Source organism: Chroicocephalus ridibundus, chromosome 8 (assembly GCF_963924245.1).
Source record: "Chroicocephalus ridibundus chromosome 8, bChrRid1.1, whole genome shotgun sequence".
Classification (NCBI taxonomy): Eukaryota; Metazoa; Chordata; class Aves; order Charadriiformes; family Laridae; genus Chroicocephalus; species Chroicocephalus ridibundus.
Genome location: NC_086291.1, coordinates 1,959,594 through 1,977,906, shown reverse-complemented (window position 1 = coordinate 1,977,906; position 18,313 = coordinate 1,959,594). Strand labels below are relative to the sequence as shown.

Below are 18,313 nucleotides of genomic sequence, written 5' to 3'. Positions count from 1 at the left end.
CAAACAGCTACACACACAAAATCTACAAATTAGTTTTATACGTTTTTTCTTTCCACACATAGTAATTTTGCACTGTTAGTCATTCCCTTCTCTTATCCCCGCTCCCTGTCTGCAATTCTGAAAAAGCTTATTAAAATATTAAAATATTTTTATTTTTTTTTTAAACAGAACTGTCTGCATAAAAAAAAATGTCCTGAGTTTCTCGATGAAAAGAGGGGGCAGAGCATCGCTGCCAACACCCCAACCCCTGCTGGCAGCGCGGCCGCGACTCGAGCTGCTGCGGGGAAAACCCCCAGCAACAAAATACCCTTTTTCTGATTCAACTTTGAACCGTTTCTTTCTAAAACCGGGTCGCTCCCGGCAGCGCTGCCACGGAGGACGGAGGGGAGGAGGCAGGGCGGTGGGTTACCTGCGGGGTCATTTCTATTTCTTAAATCGAAAGCCCGGTAAGGCACAAGACTGCACCCCAGTTTTATTCCCCATCAGCCTTGATGGCCCCAGTACTCCGGGGCTGGCTGCGGGAGAGGAAGAGCAGGCGAGGGAGGAAGAGGAGGAGGGAAGGTCATTGGTTTATTGGAAGCCAGTACAAAAATACATAGGCACATAAAATCCTTTTTTTTGCTATCATCACTGACCGACATAGAAAGCCTGCCATACATTCAACTAAAACGGTCACCCTTTTAATCACTAAAATGGTCATTTTGTAGATAGATTCTATATAGAAAACAAACTTTTAGTCAATTAATAGCATAGAAAATACTGTTGTAGGAGCTCTGTGCTTTCCCAGTGTATACAACACCATCCAGACCCTGGCACTGAGGGGGGCCCAGTTACAAACGAAATAAGCTTTAAAAATATTTTACCTTTTGGCCGACAAATCTAACCAGTAGATTCAAAAAAAAAAAAAAAAACAAAACAAAAAACCAAAAAACAACCCAAACAAAAAAAAAAATCAAAACTTGTGACAGAATGGACATCCCGACTGCCGACGCCTCGGCACGGCCCAGTTCCGAGCAAACGTGGCGGAAAAGTGATTTGCAAATATTTCTGTTCAAGCGAGCGCCCAGGTGCGGCTGAAGGAGGGGGGAGCTGCTGGGACCAGCACCGTCCGGCTGCTGGGAACCAGTACGGGCACCAGTAACTCCGACGGGATTCCGGAGCGGGCGGCAGCGCAGGGAATGGCAGGTTTGCCAGCACATGGGGCTTTTGCAGCACCGTTACAGAAAAATTCACCGTCACAATATAAAAACTTCCAACGTTAAGCACTTCAATAAACGCAGCTTCGCCAAACAGCAGTTTTAGATTTTTTTTTAACGAATATCTTCCAGAAAGAAATGCCACTGGCGAGAGAAGCTATTGTCCTGCTTACCAAAGGAACGTATACAAAAACCTCAAGAGTTTTACCAAATTATTTTTTTTTTTTAACCAAAATTATAAACAATTCTTTTTAAATCAAGAGACAATCCAAAGAGATGTAGAAAGAAGTGCTGTGTAAGACAACCTTTAAAAAAAAAAAAAATCAGTTAGCACTGCCTGACATATTAAAAATCCCGTTTTTGTTTTGTTTTTAACAAGTCACAACCCCAAGCTGACGTTACATCAGAGACCCGCGGGAGAGGCCTTGGTGCTACAGCGCGGGACACGCCACGTGCCCTCGGTGCTGCGGGGACAAGCCACCCGCCCCACCAGTTCCCCAGCCGCTTGCCAAAACACCGGGATTCGGGCCCCGGTGGCCGGTGCGGAGGGGTGGAAGGGGCCTGAGGGAGCGGCAGCCCATGGCCCGCACAGAGGGGCTCCGCGTGCTGGGTGGGACACCAGCTCCCCTGCCAACCCCACGGCGACCCCCCCTTGGATCCCTCCACCGGGACCAGCCCTGGCACGGCCACAGCTTGCCCAAATCCAAGGGATTCCGGCCCCATGGTGGTTGGAGGGAGGCTGCCGGCCCTGCTGAGCTCACGGTGCTGGGTAACACCTTCCCCTTGGGAAGGTCCCTGAGCCTTGGGGAAGTGCCCTCGGGCAGGAGGGAGGGGGGTGAATGCTTGCAGGGCTCTTAGAAACCAAGGAGGGCAAACCCAGCTTTAAAAGCGGGTTAAAACAACAAAAAAACCACACCCCAACACTAACAAATGTAAGTTCAGGGAGCACTGAACGTTCATCAACAGGGTTTTGGCCCAAACCAGGAGCATCCTGCAGGAGCAGCTTTGCTGGGGGGGCTACAAGGTGCTCCCCCGCCTCGCTCCGCTCCCCTGCGAGAGGGGGGTCCGCCACGGTTTCTAATCTCAGCGTGATTAGAAACCCATTAATTCCTCACGATTGGACTTAATTAAGAGGGATTCTTCACCGCGCGGTCAGTTATCTTCCCGATAATTTGTGAAGGCAGCAATCTAGATTGTGCAAATTAAGAGCATCGCCGTTACTCCGTGGCAGACGCTCCGGATTCCTTCCCGCATTCTGCCCGTGATCAGCTGAACAGGAATCGGTTGATTCCAAGAAAATCACCTTTCCCGGATCACACAGAGCTTTTTCCTTTAATATCCAGCTTGAGGCCGGCGTCGGACTGCTTGCTCATCTGCTCCTCCGTGAAAGTGATGTAGGAATACACCAGGCTTCCAGCAATACTGCAAAAGAGGAGGGAGAAGGAGGAATGAGACATCCCAGCTCAGCGATGGCTCACTTGGAGCTCATTCAGGCCCAGTGTCAGTGTCACTGTCACCGCACAGGGCAAACCTGCCACCAGCAGCCCGGAGGAGACACTGCCCTGACACCAACCACCGTTCCTGGTCCCACAGCCCTGCCCCGGGCAGCAGCAACCACCACGGGCTGAAAGAAAGTCAAAAAAAAAAAATAGGGATGCCAATGGTCCAGGATCCACTGCAAGCATCAGTTCGCAAGAAAATTCTCTGTTTTCCTCCCAAAAAACAGATATTTTGTTTAATTCCTGCCCAAGCGCTTACGAGCCCGAGTCCCTAGCATCATGCTGGACCTGCTCCACCACTGGAGGATCCCACTGAAGGACAGGGGGAGAGCAGAGACTTTTCACGATACTGAAATACACCCCAGACCAGAGAGGAGACTTTTCCAAAAGCTGTGCTAAAATACCAGGTGAAAGAAACAAATGAAAATATACTTCTTTGGCTACCTTAATTATAGGATTTGTGAGACCTGCCCCCCCGCCAAGCTCTGCAGCGCTGCCTCCAGCCCTGGGGCACCAACAGCAGAAGGACACGGAGCTGTTGGAGCGGGGCCAGAGGAGGCCCCGGAGCTGCTGGGAGGGCTGGAGCCCCTCTGCTGTGGGGACAGGCTGAGAGAGCTGGGGGGGTTCAGCCTGGAGAAGAGAAGGCTCCGCGGAGACCTTCCAGCCCCTGCCAGGCCCTCAAGGGGCTCCAGGAAAGCTGGGGAGGGACTCTGGAGCAGGGAGGGGAGCCATGGGACGAGGGGGAAGGGTTTTACACTGCAAGAGGGGAGACTGAGATGAGATGTGAGGCAGAAATTGTTGGCTGTGAGGGCGGTGAGCCCCTGGCCCAGGTTGCCCAGAGAAGCTGTGGCTGCCCCATCCCTGGAGGGGTTCAAGGCCAGGTTGGCCGGGGCTTGGAGCAACCTGGGCTGGTGGGAGGTGTCCCTGCCCAGGGCAGGGGGTGCCACTGGGTGGCCTTTAAGGTCCCTTCCAACTCTAACCAGGCTGCGATTCCACCATTCAGATATGCAATAGTGAGAACAACCTACGTTTGCTGCTAGAACACGCTCGCTTGTTCTCCCGGCTTTAAAACAACCCGCGTCCGTCTGGGAGCTCCCCACGGCCCGGGCTGTTCGCAGGGAGTGAGCGGCTGCGAGATGCAGGTCAGTGTCGCTCCTCTGCTGTGTCAGAAATACCAATTCCACAGGGGTTTTTTTTGAAAGCAGCATGTACCCGGTCAAACCATCTCAGCTTCACGGCAATTTTCACTTGTAAATCATAAATAAGGGCTGCAAGTGCCCCACGTTCTTACCTGATATTTAGACCAATGAAGTTCGTCCATGTAAAAATATAGTCTCCTCCGAAAAACATCCCAATATAGGTTATTAAAATATTCTGCAAAGGAACAGGATTCGAGGAACAAGAGCATAAGTTTCTATAACGCCCGAGACAATGTATGAACGTCTGCTCTGTGCATTGAAGCACCACAGAGACGGAAACCCCGGACGCAGCGAGCGTGGAATGGGCAAGTGGTGGAAATGCTGGACTCGGGGTTCAGAGCTGCTGAGGAACACCTGGACGGCGACTCCGGCTGCTGGGGCAGTGCCACCGCCGGGCTGCCATGCTCTCCCTCCTCTCCAGCCCAGCACTAAACCCAGAGTAACACCCAGGAGCGCTCGTCTTATTATTTTTTTTTTTTTTTTTTTTTTTTTTTTTTTTTTTTGCAACGGGGTCACTGGGCCGAGGTGACCCAGAGGATCACGGCTGTTCCCGGGCACTGTGCACATCATGAGCCCCAGGGAAGATAAATACAGGGACAGCAATCAGCCACGCACGGCTGCTCGCTGTGACTGCCCTGGGACACGCACAGCAGAGGGACATGGAGCTGCTGGAGCGGGGCCAGAGGAGGCCCCGGAGCTGCTGGGAGGGCTGGAGCCCCTCTGCTGGGAGGACAGGCTGAGAGAGCTGGGGGGGTTCAGCCTGGAGAAGAGAAGGCTCCGGGGAGACCTTCCAGCCCCTGCCAGGCCCTCAAGGGGCTCCAGGAAAGCTGGGGAGGGACTCTGGAGCAGGGAGGGGAGCCATGGGACGAGGGGGAAGGGTTTTACACTGGAAGAGGGGAGACTGAGATGAGATGTGAGGCAGAAATTGTTGGCTGTGAGGGCGGTGAGCCCCTGGCCCAGGTTGCCCAGAGAAGCTGTGGCTGCCCCATCCCTGGAGGGGTTCAAGGCCAGGTTGGCCGGGGCTTGGAGCAACCTGGGCTGGTGGGAGGTGTCCCTGCCCAGGGCAGGGGGTGCCACTGGGTGGCCTTTAAGGTCCCTTCCAGCCCAAACCATGCTGTGATTGTATTCTGTAAGTCTCTCTCTACTCCAGACAGTAGCAAAAAAAAAATATTAAATTAAAAAAAAAAACAAGCCATTGCAGAGCACAGCAAAATCCCCGGAACCTCCGTCCAGCCCTTCCCGTGCTGCTGCCGAGCCAACAGCGCTGCCGGTGTGGGCAGAGCTGGGGATCCGGACCGGCACCAGGAGGGATGCAGGGAGGCTGTGGATGCCCCGAAGCTGTTCATGGCTTTTGCTGGAATAACTCCTGCCGGCAGCAGCACCAGCCGCACATCCCGGGTACGAGATGACTCCGGCCACGTGGAACTGGGGAGAGCCGTGGTGCCAGGCACGTCCCGAGTGCTCAGAGCCCCCCTGCCAACAGCCGAAGCTTCATACGAGCCCCAAGCGACGGCCACCGCGATGCCGGGCCCTGGGAGCAGAGAAACCACCTACCTTAATGCAGCCAACTATTGTAGTTGTAAGCGCAGAATTATACTGAGTGCAAAGAACCGTGGAGTACATCAAAATAAACCTGCAGGAGGAAGAGTCCAACGTCAGGCTCCCGGACACGCTTCGTGTGCTGCCATTCATCCCAGCGTCTCTCCCCCTTTTCTCTAGAGCAGTACTTATACCACTTTTTTTGGCTAAACCTGCACTGGAGCAGGGTAAGAAGTTATTTCCATACGCCACAACTCCCTGAAACGGTGTTCCCATCAGGTCTAAAGATTTATATATTTATTTTTTTTTAAGCCAGAATGGCTCAGGCCACCAAAAGGGACTAGTTCTGGAACAGGGACACGTCCCCAGCACCCCACCACCAGCTTCACGGCTGTCCCCAGCCCCGGGAGACGGGCAGCACCCGCCGCAGCACCGTGCGTCCTTACCCCATGACACACGACAGCGTGAACTGCACGATGAAGAGCGTGTCCGCCCAGCCCTGGTACGCCATCGCCTGCAAGAAACACAGCCCGGCCCTCAGGGGAGGAAACGCAGTAATTCACAGCAAGACAAGAAACAAACCCCCGATGCCGGCTTTCATGTCACAGCAGGAAAAAACAAACCAAAACCCACCCCGCAGCGTGACACCCTGGGGCTGGGGAAGCAAGGCTGCCCATGGTGGCATCACTTCCAACCCGCAGAAGCAGCCAGCACCAATCCTGGAAAAAATGGGAAATAACAGTCCTACAAGTGGCCCCTAGGAGGGCCAGGAAGATACCGGGAGGGCTGGAGCCCCTCTGCTGGGAGGACAGGCTGAGAGAGCTGGGGGGGTTCAGCCTGGAGAAGAGAAGGCTCCGGGGAGACCTTCCAGCCCCTGCCAGGCCCTCAAGGGGCTCCGGGAAAGCTGGGGAGGGACTCTGGAGCAGGGAGGGAGCCATGGGATGAGGGGAACAGTTTTACACTGCAAGAGGGGAGACTGAGATGAGATGTGAGGCAGAAATTGTTGGCTGTGAGGGCGGTGAGCCCCTGGCCCAGGTTGCCCAGAGAAGCTGTGGCTGCCCCATCCCTGGAGGGGTTCAAGGCCAGGTTGGCCGGGGCTTGGAGCAACCTGGGCTGGTGGGAGGTGTCCCTGCCCAGGGCAGGGGGTGCCACTGGGTGGTCTCTAAGGTCCCTTCCAACCCAAACCATGCTGTGATTCTATAAGTGGGAAGAACCAGAACCCACCCGGCTGTTTGCTCTCCTGGCAGTTCCTCCATTGCAAACCACGAGGCTTAGACAGCACATCCTGGGGGGATTTAACCTCTGGGGACGGTGCCGACAAAACGGCTAAAGGAAGTCTGCATTTCACAGTAGGGCTTCTTCTGGGCTTTTTGTTTGTTTTAAAGTTACGCTCCACACAGCTGAACCCACGCTTGTGCCAGCTGCAGCTCCAGGGATGACTCCGAGGACAAAGCTCCAGCAGCAGGAGATGGTTTGCAGCGGGCGGTGCTGCTGGCCAGGCTGGGGACACTGGTCAGATGGAACCTCACACAGCTCAGCAAGGAGATGCGCAAAGTCCTGTCCCTGGGGAGGAACATCCCCCTGCCCCAGGACATGCTGGGGCACCCCACTGGGAAGCAGCTCTGCAGAACACCCCCAGGGTCCTGGGGGACACCAGGGTGACCATAAGCCAGCAACATGCCACCAGCAGGTGGAGGGAGGGGATCCTTCGCTTCTGCTCAGCACTGGCAAGGCCACCCCCGGGGTGCTGGGTCAGTGCTGGGCTCCCCAATGCAAAGAGACATGGACGGACTGGGGGGAGTCCAGGAAGGGCCACCAGGGCTCCGAAGGGCCTGGAGCATCTCCCGTGAGGAGAGGCCGGGCGAGCGGGGGCTGCTCCTGGAGCAGGGCAGGCTCGGGGGTCTCACCCCTGGCACAGACCCCGCAGGGAGGGGGCCGAGATGGGCTTGTCCTGGGTGCCCGGGGACAGGACCAGAGGCCACGGGCATGAACTGACACACAGGAGGTCCCTGGACATCAGGGAATGCTCCTCCCTGTGAGGGCAACCGAGCGCTGGCACAGGTTGCCCAGGGGGGTGGTGGACTCTCCATCCTTGGAGATACCCGGAGCCCAACCAGACGCGGTCCTGGGCCACCTGCTCCAGGGGCTGGGCCAGAGGAGCTCCAGAGGTCCTGCCAGCCCCAGCCAGTCCGTGGTGCAGTGAGGAGGTGAGGGCAGAAGGTGACGGCCGGTCCCCCCACCTCCCCTCCCAGCCCGGCAGTGACCAGCGCAGGGGAGAGAAGAGCTGCCAAGCACCCGGGGATCCCGCCAGGCAGCCGGGATGGTGCCTTTCCCCAGGGACACGGACTGCCAGCCTGGGGGGGACCCTCCTGCAGGCGGCCACAGAATGGTGGGGGTTAGAAGGCACCTCTGGAGATCATCACCCAGAGCAGGGTCACCCAGAGCAGGCTGGACAGGAACGCGTGCAGGTGGGTTTGGAATATCTCCAGAGACGGAGACTCCACCTGTGCCAGCCTGCGCCAGGGCTCTGCCACCCTCACAGTAGTTTTTCCTCGTGTTCATCCCCTTCAGCCCCAGGAATTCTCCGCAGGGCTTCGCCCGCCGCCATCAGCACACCCATGTCTGCCTCCGGCAAAGCCTGGCATGACAAGGCACCATCGTTACCTTTGATGCTTGTTAACGAGCTACAAGCTTTAACACATCCACATGCAGGAGCGGGGTGGGAGGGTTTCCTATGCAACCCCCCTCGCCCCATCCCGGACCCCCCCCCGGTCCCCGCGCCAGGCGCGTTCAGCTGCACGCCCTGCACAAGGGGCTTTTTCATCAGGCTGCAAACGTGGCATTTCCTGGCAGCGGCCCCAACACAGCGCATCCTTGTCCGCCTCCGGCTGCCAGGAGCTCGGCCAGGGAAAAAGAAGTTTATTCAGGGGTAAAAAAAAAAAAAAAAAAAAAACAACACAACCCAAACCACCAAAAAAACACCACCGCACAACCAAAAAAAAAAAAAAAAAAAAGCCATTTTCTTCACGGGCTGAACAGAGCAACATTTTGCTCCCCATGCGCCAGCTCCTGCTTCTAAATGAGCACTTTATCCCCAAATACATCCCACTGAGTCGCCCTTTATGAAGGGCAGGGTCTGAGCTCCCCTCACCCCGCGCAATCGCTTCTCCTCGCTAATCGCAGCTCATTATCTTAGCGACTGCTTATAGGGAATTAAGCCCCTAATGAGGAAAAAAAAAAAAAAAAACCACCAACCCAGCAGGTTCTCCCTGCCTGGGCACGGCTTGGGGGGGGACAGGAGGGGACGGGGGTGTCTGCTGGGCCACCAGCACCCTCAGCTGTCACCCACGGGGTGGGCAACACCTTCACCATTTGCCTTCCCTGCCCACGGAGAGGGATGAGAGGTGCGTTAACCCAGTACAGAGCTGCACATAAGTGAGTCTCATAAGAATAAATAATAATAATATAAAAGTTTAAGTAGACGGAGCCGCATGTAAATCAGATGGTGCCCTGATGGGGCAGCAGGGGCAAAGCGACCTCCGGAGCAATTCGGCAAGAGGGAAGGAGGGAGAGAAGTCTGAAGAAGTCCATTTATTCTAAAAATACTCGATTTCTTGGTTTTAAATAATAATTGGTTTCGCTTATTTCTCGCTCTCGCACTTCCCTGTTCCTCCAGCATTACAAAAACGCTCGAATGGAGCAATTCTGTGGGTTTAGAGTCCAATGTTAAGACTTACAGTTACTTTCTGCTGCTCCCTGCCCCCAAAACCCGGCCTCACCCCATCCTTCGCCCCAGCCTCTTCCCTCAGACCCGCGCACTTCGTACTTGCGAACCGGGGATAACGAACTACTTTATAGCTTCCCATCTTCAGCATTACAGAAAAGTGCATTATAACAATAAAATGCTCTTCTACGCAACCCGTTTCGCCCACAAGGTACCGTGCCCCAAAAGATTTGGCTTTTGGGGGCAGGAATCCTACCTTCTGCGCGTCTCCGGTGAAGTAGGCGATGGTCAAGGTGGGCAGGATCATGAACAGTGCATTGTAATAGAGCAGACCGTATTTTCCCAGCTCCTAGAAATAAAAAACGTCTGTGTACTTCGGCTGCTTCCGAACGGGGACAGAAAACCTTATTCATCTTGCTACTGAGGGCCGGCTGTGCGAGCTAAATCCTTGTGGGATTCGCAGAGACAGAAGAGTTGAAAGGTTTGGGTTTATTATTTTTTTATATATATAAAAAATATGAAAATGTATATATTTCTATTTTTTATATATAATATGAAAATGTATATATTTCTAATTTTATTTTTTTATATCTATCTACCTATCTCTGCTTTGCCCCCTCAGATGCCCAACCAGGCGCAACGCTGCGATGGCCAGGAGGACGCCGACGGCTCAGCCTACCTTAGAATCCAGCTTCTGTTTCACATAGGCACCGTTTGCAGCTGTTAAGGCATCGTTAATAAGGATAAAAATATATCCTTCCAGATCGAACGCCAAGTCGGCACTGGGAAAAAAAAAAAAAAAACCAACAAACCAAGCCGTAAGTTAAAGCTCCGAGCTGTGCAGAGATTCCTTCCAGCGTCCATTTAGCCAGTAAGTTGTCAGAAAAAGTTACTCATGGGAGGAAGGACTGGGCCGGCAAAACATTCTTTCCTACTAGAGAGCATGTCTGAGGGTAAAAACTCAGCATTTACTCTCTTCTTGGGATGTGCCGTGGTACTCGATTCACCTTCGCTGGGACCCTGGAGACGGGGGAGAGGGCCCGGCAAAGCAGGAGCTCACCTAGCAGCCACGAAGGCACCGATGATCATAGCGAACACCGTCATCTGAACGCTCCAGGAAAACTTCTTCCTGCAAAGAGAGGCGGGAGGACACGCCGTCACCCACCGCCGCATCTCCTCTGAAGCACCGCGGCGCTTTCCTCCCAGCACGTACCGGGTGGGGGAGAAAACCCCCAGCAAACCCACCCGTGCGGAAGCAGCAAGTAAAAGCAAGATGTTTTCAGACAATTATCTCTGAGTTAAAAAAAAACAAAAAAAAAAAAAAAAACAAAAAACAAACCACAAGACAAAAAAGCCCCCAAAAACCCCAGCTTGGCATCGATGAGGTGCGAGTTCATGGGGTGCTGTAATTCCGCCTGTTGCGGCGGAGGGTTCGGCTGGACACGGGGCAGCCATGGGACCAGCGCAGCGCCGCGGTGCCAGCCCTGGGGAGGGGGCTGCGGGCACACAGCAGGGGTGGTTTTGGGGTCCAAAAGCCCTCACAGGGAGGGGAGTCAGGGACAGAGAGGGCACAGCCCCCTCCGCTGCCAAAACTGCGCTGCATGGCTGGGCAAGTGGAGACAGAGCACATCCATCCATCCCCCCCCGCCGGGCATGGCACCTCGGCTCACCCCGCTCCTCCGGGCACGCAGCGGGGAACCGGCTCCGCAGGGCACGGCACGGGAATACGCAACACGGCACGGGAATACGCAACACGCTGCTGCACTCTCACCTCCTCCTAAACCCAGCGACAGCCAAAGCCCCCAGGCCACAGGGAACCCAAAGCCCCCCCCAGGTCACAAAGGGGACCCGACCCAAAAGCCCACCCCCTCCACAAGGGGACCACTGACCCAAAAGCCCCCCACACGGGCCACAAGGGGACCAGTGACCCAAAAGCCCCCCCCTGCCCCTGGCCACAAGGGGACCAGTGACCCAAAAGCCCCCCCTGCTCCAGGCCACAAGGGGGGACCCAGACCCAAAGAAGCCCCCCCTGCCCCAGCCCCCGGGCCACAAGGGGGGGGATGAGACCCAAAGGCCCCCGGACAACAAGGGGACCGGACCCAAAGGCGCCCCTGGATCACAAGGGGGACCCAAAGCCCCCCCCAGACCACAGGGGGACTCCGACACACACCGAAACCCCGACGCCGTGCGGCATCCCGAGCCCTTCAGCCATTCCCGACTCTAACCGGTATCACCCTGCGGAAAAGGCGCGGGGAAGACTCACTTGAGCAAGAATCCTTCGGCAAACATCGTGAAGAGGATGGAAAACCTCCGCAGGACGGTGAACATCGGCAGGCTGCGAGGGGAGGGAGGCTGAGCGGGGTGGAAGGGCTTCCTCCCGCCCCGGCTCGGTGGCCACCCGCAGAGCGGCACCCCCGGGATAAGAGCTCGGAGAACAGAGCCACGGGCGAGCTGGCTCGTTTCCTTATGGGAATGGCATCGCCCCCACACCCGAAAATTAATCATTTGTGTCAGGGTGGGGGACCCGGGGACACCCTCAGACCCTCACCCACAGTGGGCGAGGGCCAGACCCCCGTCCCTCCCTCCCCACTTCGGGGGGAAAAGCGTTGGGAAACACGCACGTGGCTGGTTTTGGCGTGGGCGGAGGATGAACCGCATCGCCCCGAGCAGCTCCTGCCCGGGTCACCCACCCCCCCGCAAAGCCTCAGAGCCCATCAGTAGCTCCCCATGAACACCGGACACCCCCAGCCCAGCCCCCCCAAGGACCCCCCGGTAGAGAAAAGCCATCCGTACTTCAGTTTCTTTGTGCTGAACAGTCCTGTGATCTGGTTCCCGAAATACAGGAGAGGTAGAGGAAAGGTCTGGAAAATTATAAGGAGGATAACGCAGCAGGTGAGTGACCGGGGAAAGCCAGGGAGCCCCCCCAGCAGCACCCCCATTTTATAGATATAAATGAAACTATTTCCACCCCGACACGGAAACGGTCCCATGCGCACGTGTCCCAGCTCCTCAGCCTGGAGCGGCTCCGTGGCCACAGGCTCCCCACTCCCGGGGCAACCGGGATGGGCATCCCCCTGCCGAACAGCCCCCGGTGGCCACGGGGAGGGGGGCTTAGTGGCCACGGGGAGGGGGGCTTACCCGCCGGGGGACGTGCCGGTCGAGGTCGGGGAACTTGACCACCCGCAGCGCCTTGCCCGCCCAGAGCACCGCCACCGTCGCCAGCATCTACAAGAGAGCAGAGAGGGAAGCGGGGGTCAACCCGACAGCCCCCCCCCCGGCATGGGGGGTGGGTCGGGGGGAACAGGATGGCGACCCCACTCACCTGGCCCAGCCCCACGCACAGCGAGGAGGGGAACCTGCGGGCAGAGAGCAGAGATCAGCGGGGGCACCCATAGCGCGGGGCAGGGGGAGCCCAGCAGCCGCGCACCCCCCCGCTGTGAGCACGGGGAGGGGGACAGCGGCGGCCCCCAGCCCCCCAAACCTGCAGAGCCACCACGGGATGGGGGGCTGGCAGCAGAAGGAGGGGGGGGGTGTGCATAAGGGGGGTGCCCAGCCCCACAGCAGAGAGGTGCCGAGGGCTGTAAAGGGCCCCCAAGGGAGGGGGGGGCATTCATAGGGGTGCCTGGCCCCCAAGGATAGGGGGGTACGGGGGGGGGGGTGTGCCTGCTAGCACACAGCACCCAAAGGTGAGGGTCCATGCACGGGGGAGGGGGGGGACACAGCACCCAAGGGAAGAGGGGAGCACCCACGGGGGGCTGGCAGCACTCCTCGCGGGGGGGTGGGGGGAAGAAAGAGGGGTGTGCATAGAGGGGGGGACCCAGCCCCACAGCAGGGGGGTGCAATGGGCTCCCAAGGCGGGGGGGGGCATGCATAGGGGTGCCTGGCCCCCGGGATGGGGGGGGGGGGCTCATGCATGGCACCCAAGGGTGGGGGTGCATGCACGGGGGGAGGTTGGGCGTGGAGGTGCAGGCTCACAGCGCCCAAGGGAGGGGTGCCGGGGGGGGACACACCGAGGGCCCGCGGTGCCGAGAGCCCCCCGCCCCGGCTCGGGGGGCGGTGAGGCCCAGGGCGGCAGGCCGCGGCAGGCCGTACCCGTAGGTGGTGAGGACGCTCTTGTTGACGACGACGATGAGGAAGGAGCTGAGCCCGTAGAAGGCCGCCGCCAACAGCTTGAGGCAGAGCGAAAGGCCCGGCGCCGCCATACCCCGCTCCGCATCGCCGGGCGCGGGGGCTCCGGCGGGGGCTCCCCCCTCGGCCCCGGCCCGGCGGCTGCGCGCCGCCGCTGAAGACGACATGGCTGCGGGGGCGGGCCCGGGCGGGGCCGGGGGCGGGCACAGCCGCGGGGCGGTGACGGGGGCGGTGACAGGGGTCTGCCGCAGGGGGGGACATCGCACGGGGGGCACCGCATAGGGGTCTGGAGGGGAGGGGGGGGCATTGCGCGGGGGTCTGGAGTGGGGGACATCGCACAGGGGTCTGGGGGGGGGGCATTGCACGGGGGGGGGGTCGCACAAGGGTCTGGCGGGGGGGGACACTGCACGGAGGGGCATCACACAGGGGTCTGGCGGGGGGGGCGGGCGTTGCACGGGGGTCTGGAGCGGGGGACATCGCACAGGGGTCTGGAGGGGGGGGGCATTGCACGGGGGGGCATCGCATAGGGGTCTGGCGGGGGGGACATTGCATCGGGGGGGAACGGCACAGGGGTCTGGAGGGAGGGGCGTTGCACGGGGGGGGTCGCACAGGGGTCTGGAGGGGGGGGCATTGCACGGGGGGGGATCGTACAGGGGTCTGGCGGGGGAGACATTGCATCGGGGGGGAACGGCACAGGGGTCTGGAGGGGGGGGGCATTGCACGGGGGGGCATCGCACAGGGGTCTGGCTGGGGGGGGACATTGCACGGGGGTCTGGCGTGGGGGGGCGTTGCACGGAGGGGCATCACAGAGGGATCTGGCGGGGGGGACGGCATTGCACGGGGGGCATCGCACAGGGGTCGGGCATGGGGGGGCAAGGCATTATACAGGGGTCTGGCGGGGGTGAGGGGGCAAGGCATTGCACGGGGGTCTAGCGTGGGGGGGGGGCATTGCACGGGGGGAATCGCACAGGGACCGGGCGGGGGGGGCCATTGCACGGGGGTCTGGAGTGGGGGGGCATTACACGGAGGGGCATCACACAGGGGTCTGGCGGGGGGGGCATTGCATGGGGGAGATCGCACAGGGGTCTGGCTTGGGGGGGCATTGTACGGGGGTCTGGAGTGGGGGGGCATTGCACGGTGGGGGGATCATACAGGGGTCTGGTGGAGCAATAAGGCATCACACAGGGGTGAGCCGGGGGGGTGGAGGGGGCACGGCATTGCACAGGGGTCTGGAGTGGGGGGGCATTCTCGGGGGGCATCACACAGGGGACTGTTGGGGGGGGCAAGGCATTGCACAGGGGTGTGGAGTAGGGGGGCAACGCACAGGGGTCTGGTGGGGGGGGGCGTTGCACGAGGGGATGGCAGAGGGGTCTGGAAAGGGGGGGGGGGCATCACACAAGGCATGGCACAGGGGTCTGGCATGGGGGGCATCGCACAGAGGAGTGGCGTGGGGGGAATTTCGTGGGGTGAGGGCATGGGGGGGCAGTGTGCGGGGGGGCCTGGCATGTGGGCATCGCGCAGGGGCCTGGTATGGGGGAGTAATGGGGGGGACATTGCATGGGGAGGGCAGTGGGGCATGGCACTGGGTGGGGGGCATGGCAGGGACAAGGGGACACAGACTCCAAACACACTGTGGCACGTGTTTTTTTCCGGGTGGGGGCATGGCGGTGCCCCAGCAGCAGGACCGGGGGCGGGGGGGCGCAGGCGGGGGGGGCAGACCCACACTGTCACCACTGTCACCGGTGGGGTGTCGCCCTTGGGTGACCCTGCGGGCGGGATTTTGGCACCGGGCCTTTCCCTTCCAGAGATTAAATCTTCCCCTCAGGGCCACCTTCTGCCAAGTGGAAAAATCCCCAAATAAAGCAGCTCGGAGAGAAAAAAAAAAAAACCACACCCTGCTATAGGTTACATCAGAAAAAATAGCGTTATTAAGGATTTCGCTGGAAGACAAGAATTAACACATACACCTCGAGCACTCACTGCCCTGGTATCTGCTTTCCATCACCCACGCATCCCGCTCCCGGCCGGGGAGCCCGTTCCCACCCGGATGGGGTGCCTGCTGCGGGGGGGGGTCCCTGTCCTGCAGCCCCCTCGGAGCTGGGGGAGCCGGGGACAGCAGAGGGCTGGGGGGCAGAGCCAGCATGGATGATGCTGCACCCAGGGGGTGGCGGCGGCGGGGGGGGAGATGGAGGGTGGGCAGGGGGTCTCGCAGGCTGGGTGCTGGGAGGGATGAGCCCCAGCTTGGCCACCGCAGCATTCTGGGGTCATTCCCAGCAGGAGGAGATAAAGCAGCTGCGGGGTGTTTGTTACCCGTGGCCACGGTGGGTTTTTGCAGGGGAAGCGGCCCCTTTCTGAGAGCTTTATCCCCGATTATGTCCCTGCCACATCCAGACCTGCCTGGGCACAGCCAAACCCCTGCAGCCTCCAGCGTCAAACAGGGTGTTGTGGCCCCGCGGGCACGAGCTGCTGCTCGCCCCGGCACGCTCGCCCTCACCCCCGCCGCCTTGCAGGGGAGAAGCAAACTCTTTGCCCAAACTTTCCTTTTTTTTTCCCCCCTGGCCGATTTATGTCGCCGCCGCTCCCCCACTCCCACCGAAGGGGCACAGGAGGAGCGGGGGCCGTCCCCCGACATGGCTCACACCCGCTGCAGGAAGGACAGACCGACTGTAAAACCTGGGAGCGACTTTCCCATATCTCGGATGCCCTTTTAGCCTGGCCAAAACCCACAATCAAAAAAGCTGTCGCGCTGGCATCACCTTCCTTGTTCCTGCGCTAAGTCCTGTCCATCCTTATCAGGCCGAAGTGCGGGCTTGGACCTGGAAATATTTACTCCTCCGACAGCAGAAAGGAACCTAATCCTGCCCGGGCTCTGGTGCCAGCGGGATTGACGCAAGCGGCCCCGATTCCCAGGCCTGCCCTCCCACCGGCACGTCCGTGTCCCCCCCGGTGGCACCGGTGACCCCGCGGTGATGGACAGACCTGCTGGCGCTTGGGGAACCCCTGCGGACCCCCCCCACCCCCCGTTCTCCTGTCGGCTGCTGTGGCACAAATGCCACCACGCGGTTTTAAGGCCAAATATTTGTACCCTGTGGGTGAACGGGTTTTGTCGGCAGCGGAATGTGCGGCTGCGGCGCTGCAGGCATGGCAAGAAGGGGACACGCCTGGTGTCTGCCGCAGGACCATGTGCTTGGGGTGGCCGTGTCCCCCGTGTCCCCCGTGTCCCCCGTGCCAAGCACAGCTCTGGGTATGACACAAGTGCTTGGCTTTTGGCACCAAAGCCCGTTCTGACCCGACCTTTCCTTCCTGCTAAACTAAGGCTCTGACTCACCGCAGTAATTTTCCTGTGCCTGACCAGCAGCGAGCCCACCAAAGATAACAAAAGTTCAATTAATCCGGTTTAATCTTAATCTCATTTAGCCGCCAGTTTAGCCAGAGGTTTCTCCCCAGTGCCAAACTGGCGATGACTCCGGGGCGGCGCGCACATCCCGGGCGGCGGGGGGAAAAGGTTTTGCAGAGGATTGTTCCCCCCCTGCCCCCCGGCAACCCCCAGGGGAGGAGGGCTGACGGGAGGTCGGTGGGGTTGGGAGGAGGTGGCAGGACCCGGCAGCATCCGGCGGGGGCGGCGGGTGGGGGGCAGTTCTCGGCAGCCAGCGAGGAAGTCTCTGCGAGATGCAATCGCCTGCGCGGGGGTGGCCGGGAAAGTCACGCTAGAGCAGAGGCAGGAGCGGGGCCCCCGCGCTCCCCCAGGCGCCTTCTTGGCTGCTTGAATTCAGGGTGACGGGTGGCCCCCCAAAACATGGGTGCTGCCGGCGGAGAAGGGGTGCAAGCGCTCGGTGCGACCGAGGCAGGTTGGGGGTCGGGAGAGAGCGCTGGCGGGGAAGGGGGTGACTGACCCCAGCCCTGGGCTGGGCACAGCGAGCGTGACACGGAGACGATGGGCTGGAAAAAGGCTGGGGAGCACCCTGGGTCCCAAGGGAAACAGGCACCGCGTGCTCCTGGGGAGCACCGGGAGAAGCCATGCCATGCCACGCCACGCCACGCCATGCCACGCCATGCCACGCCACACCGTGCCGTGCCGTGCCATGCCACCCCATGCCAGCCTCTGGAGGGACCCTCTCCGTGGCAGCAAAATGCTGGCAAGGTGTTTCCACCTCCGGACATCGGGCTGTAAGGAAAAAGCTAAGAAAATCACAGAGAGCCCCGAAGGCAGGATGGGGTTGGGAAAGGCTGGGGGGCACACCCGGCCTCGGAGGAAAGCCAAAGCTACCGGGAGTTCTGAGCACGGCAAAGAACAAGCAGTGGGGAAGAGCCAGGCATGAGCGCTCCTGCTGCTCCCCTCCGGCCCCCGGGCTGGCTGCAGCCGGACACCGAGGTGGTTGCACAGGAGGAGAGAAGACACGGGTTTATCAGGCACCAGAAAAAGCTGATGGTTTGGGAACTACAGAGCCCAGTAGCTCGGAGGGGCTGCGCCCCCCGTCCCGGGGAGGAGCCGAGGCTGGCTGGGTGCTGGGGAGCAGCCACGACGCGCCGGGGCTGGGGGCACGGTGCGCCGCACCCAGAGGTGCTGTGCCGGCTCCAGATGTGCTGCCCTGGCTCCAGATGTGTGTCCCAGTATCGCTGCCCTGGCTCCAGATGTACTGCCTGGGGCCCAGATGTGCCTGCCCTCGGTGCTGCCCCGGATCCAGATGTGCACGCCCGCAGTGCTGCCCCGGATCCAGGTGCCGGGGCTTGGCTCTAGGTGTGCACGCTTGCCCTGCTGCCCCGCGCCAAACGTGAAGGCCCATGGTGCTGCCCCGGCCCCAGATGTGCACCCCCTGCCCCAGATGTGCACCCCTGCCCGCAGGGCTGCCCGGCCCCAGGAGTGCAGCCCCAGATGTGTGCCCCGCAGCAGGTCCCACCCCACGTTTCTCGCTCAGCCCCAGCTCTGTCACCGTAGCCAGATGGCCCCCCCCCAGCCCCCGTCAGCCCCACAGAAGGGGCTGAGGTTCCCCCAGGACCCTCCTCACTCGCTCCCCTCCACTCCGGGAC

General features: G+C 59.9%; 1 protein-coding gene across 2 annotated transcripts; it reads right to left on the bottom strand.

The window, feature by feature from the left end:
• Positions 1–8: 8 nt before the first annotated feature.
• Positions 9–13,459, bottom strand: SLC35D1 (solute carrier family 35 member D1). Of its 2 annotated transcripts, XM_063345195.1 has the most exons (13): positions 13,250–13,459; positions 12,480–12,513; positions 12,296–12,382; positions 11,951–12,018; positions 11,421–11,492; positions 10,218–10,286; positions 9,837–9,939; positions 9,414–9,506; positions 5,880–5,947; positions 5,449–5,527; positions 3,987–4,069; positions 2,500–2,618; positions 9–1,501 (listed from the first exon to the last, which is right to left on the bottom strand). In XM_063345195.1, the coding sequence occupies exons 1-12, from the start codon at positions 13,450–13,452 to the stop codon at positions 2,510–2,512; spliced, it is 1,068 nt and encodes a 355-aa protein (XP_063201265.1). In that variant the 5' UTR covers positions 13,453–13,459; the 3' UTR covers positions 9–1,501; positions 2,500–2,509. The 2 variants fall into 2 exon arrangements, with proteins under 2 accessions (XP_063201265.1, XP_063201264.1); XM_063345194.1 differs by having other exon boundaries at positions 9–2,618.
• Between the last annotated feature and the right edge of the window lie 4,854 nt (positions 13,460–18,313).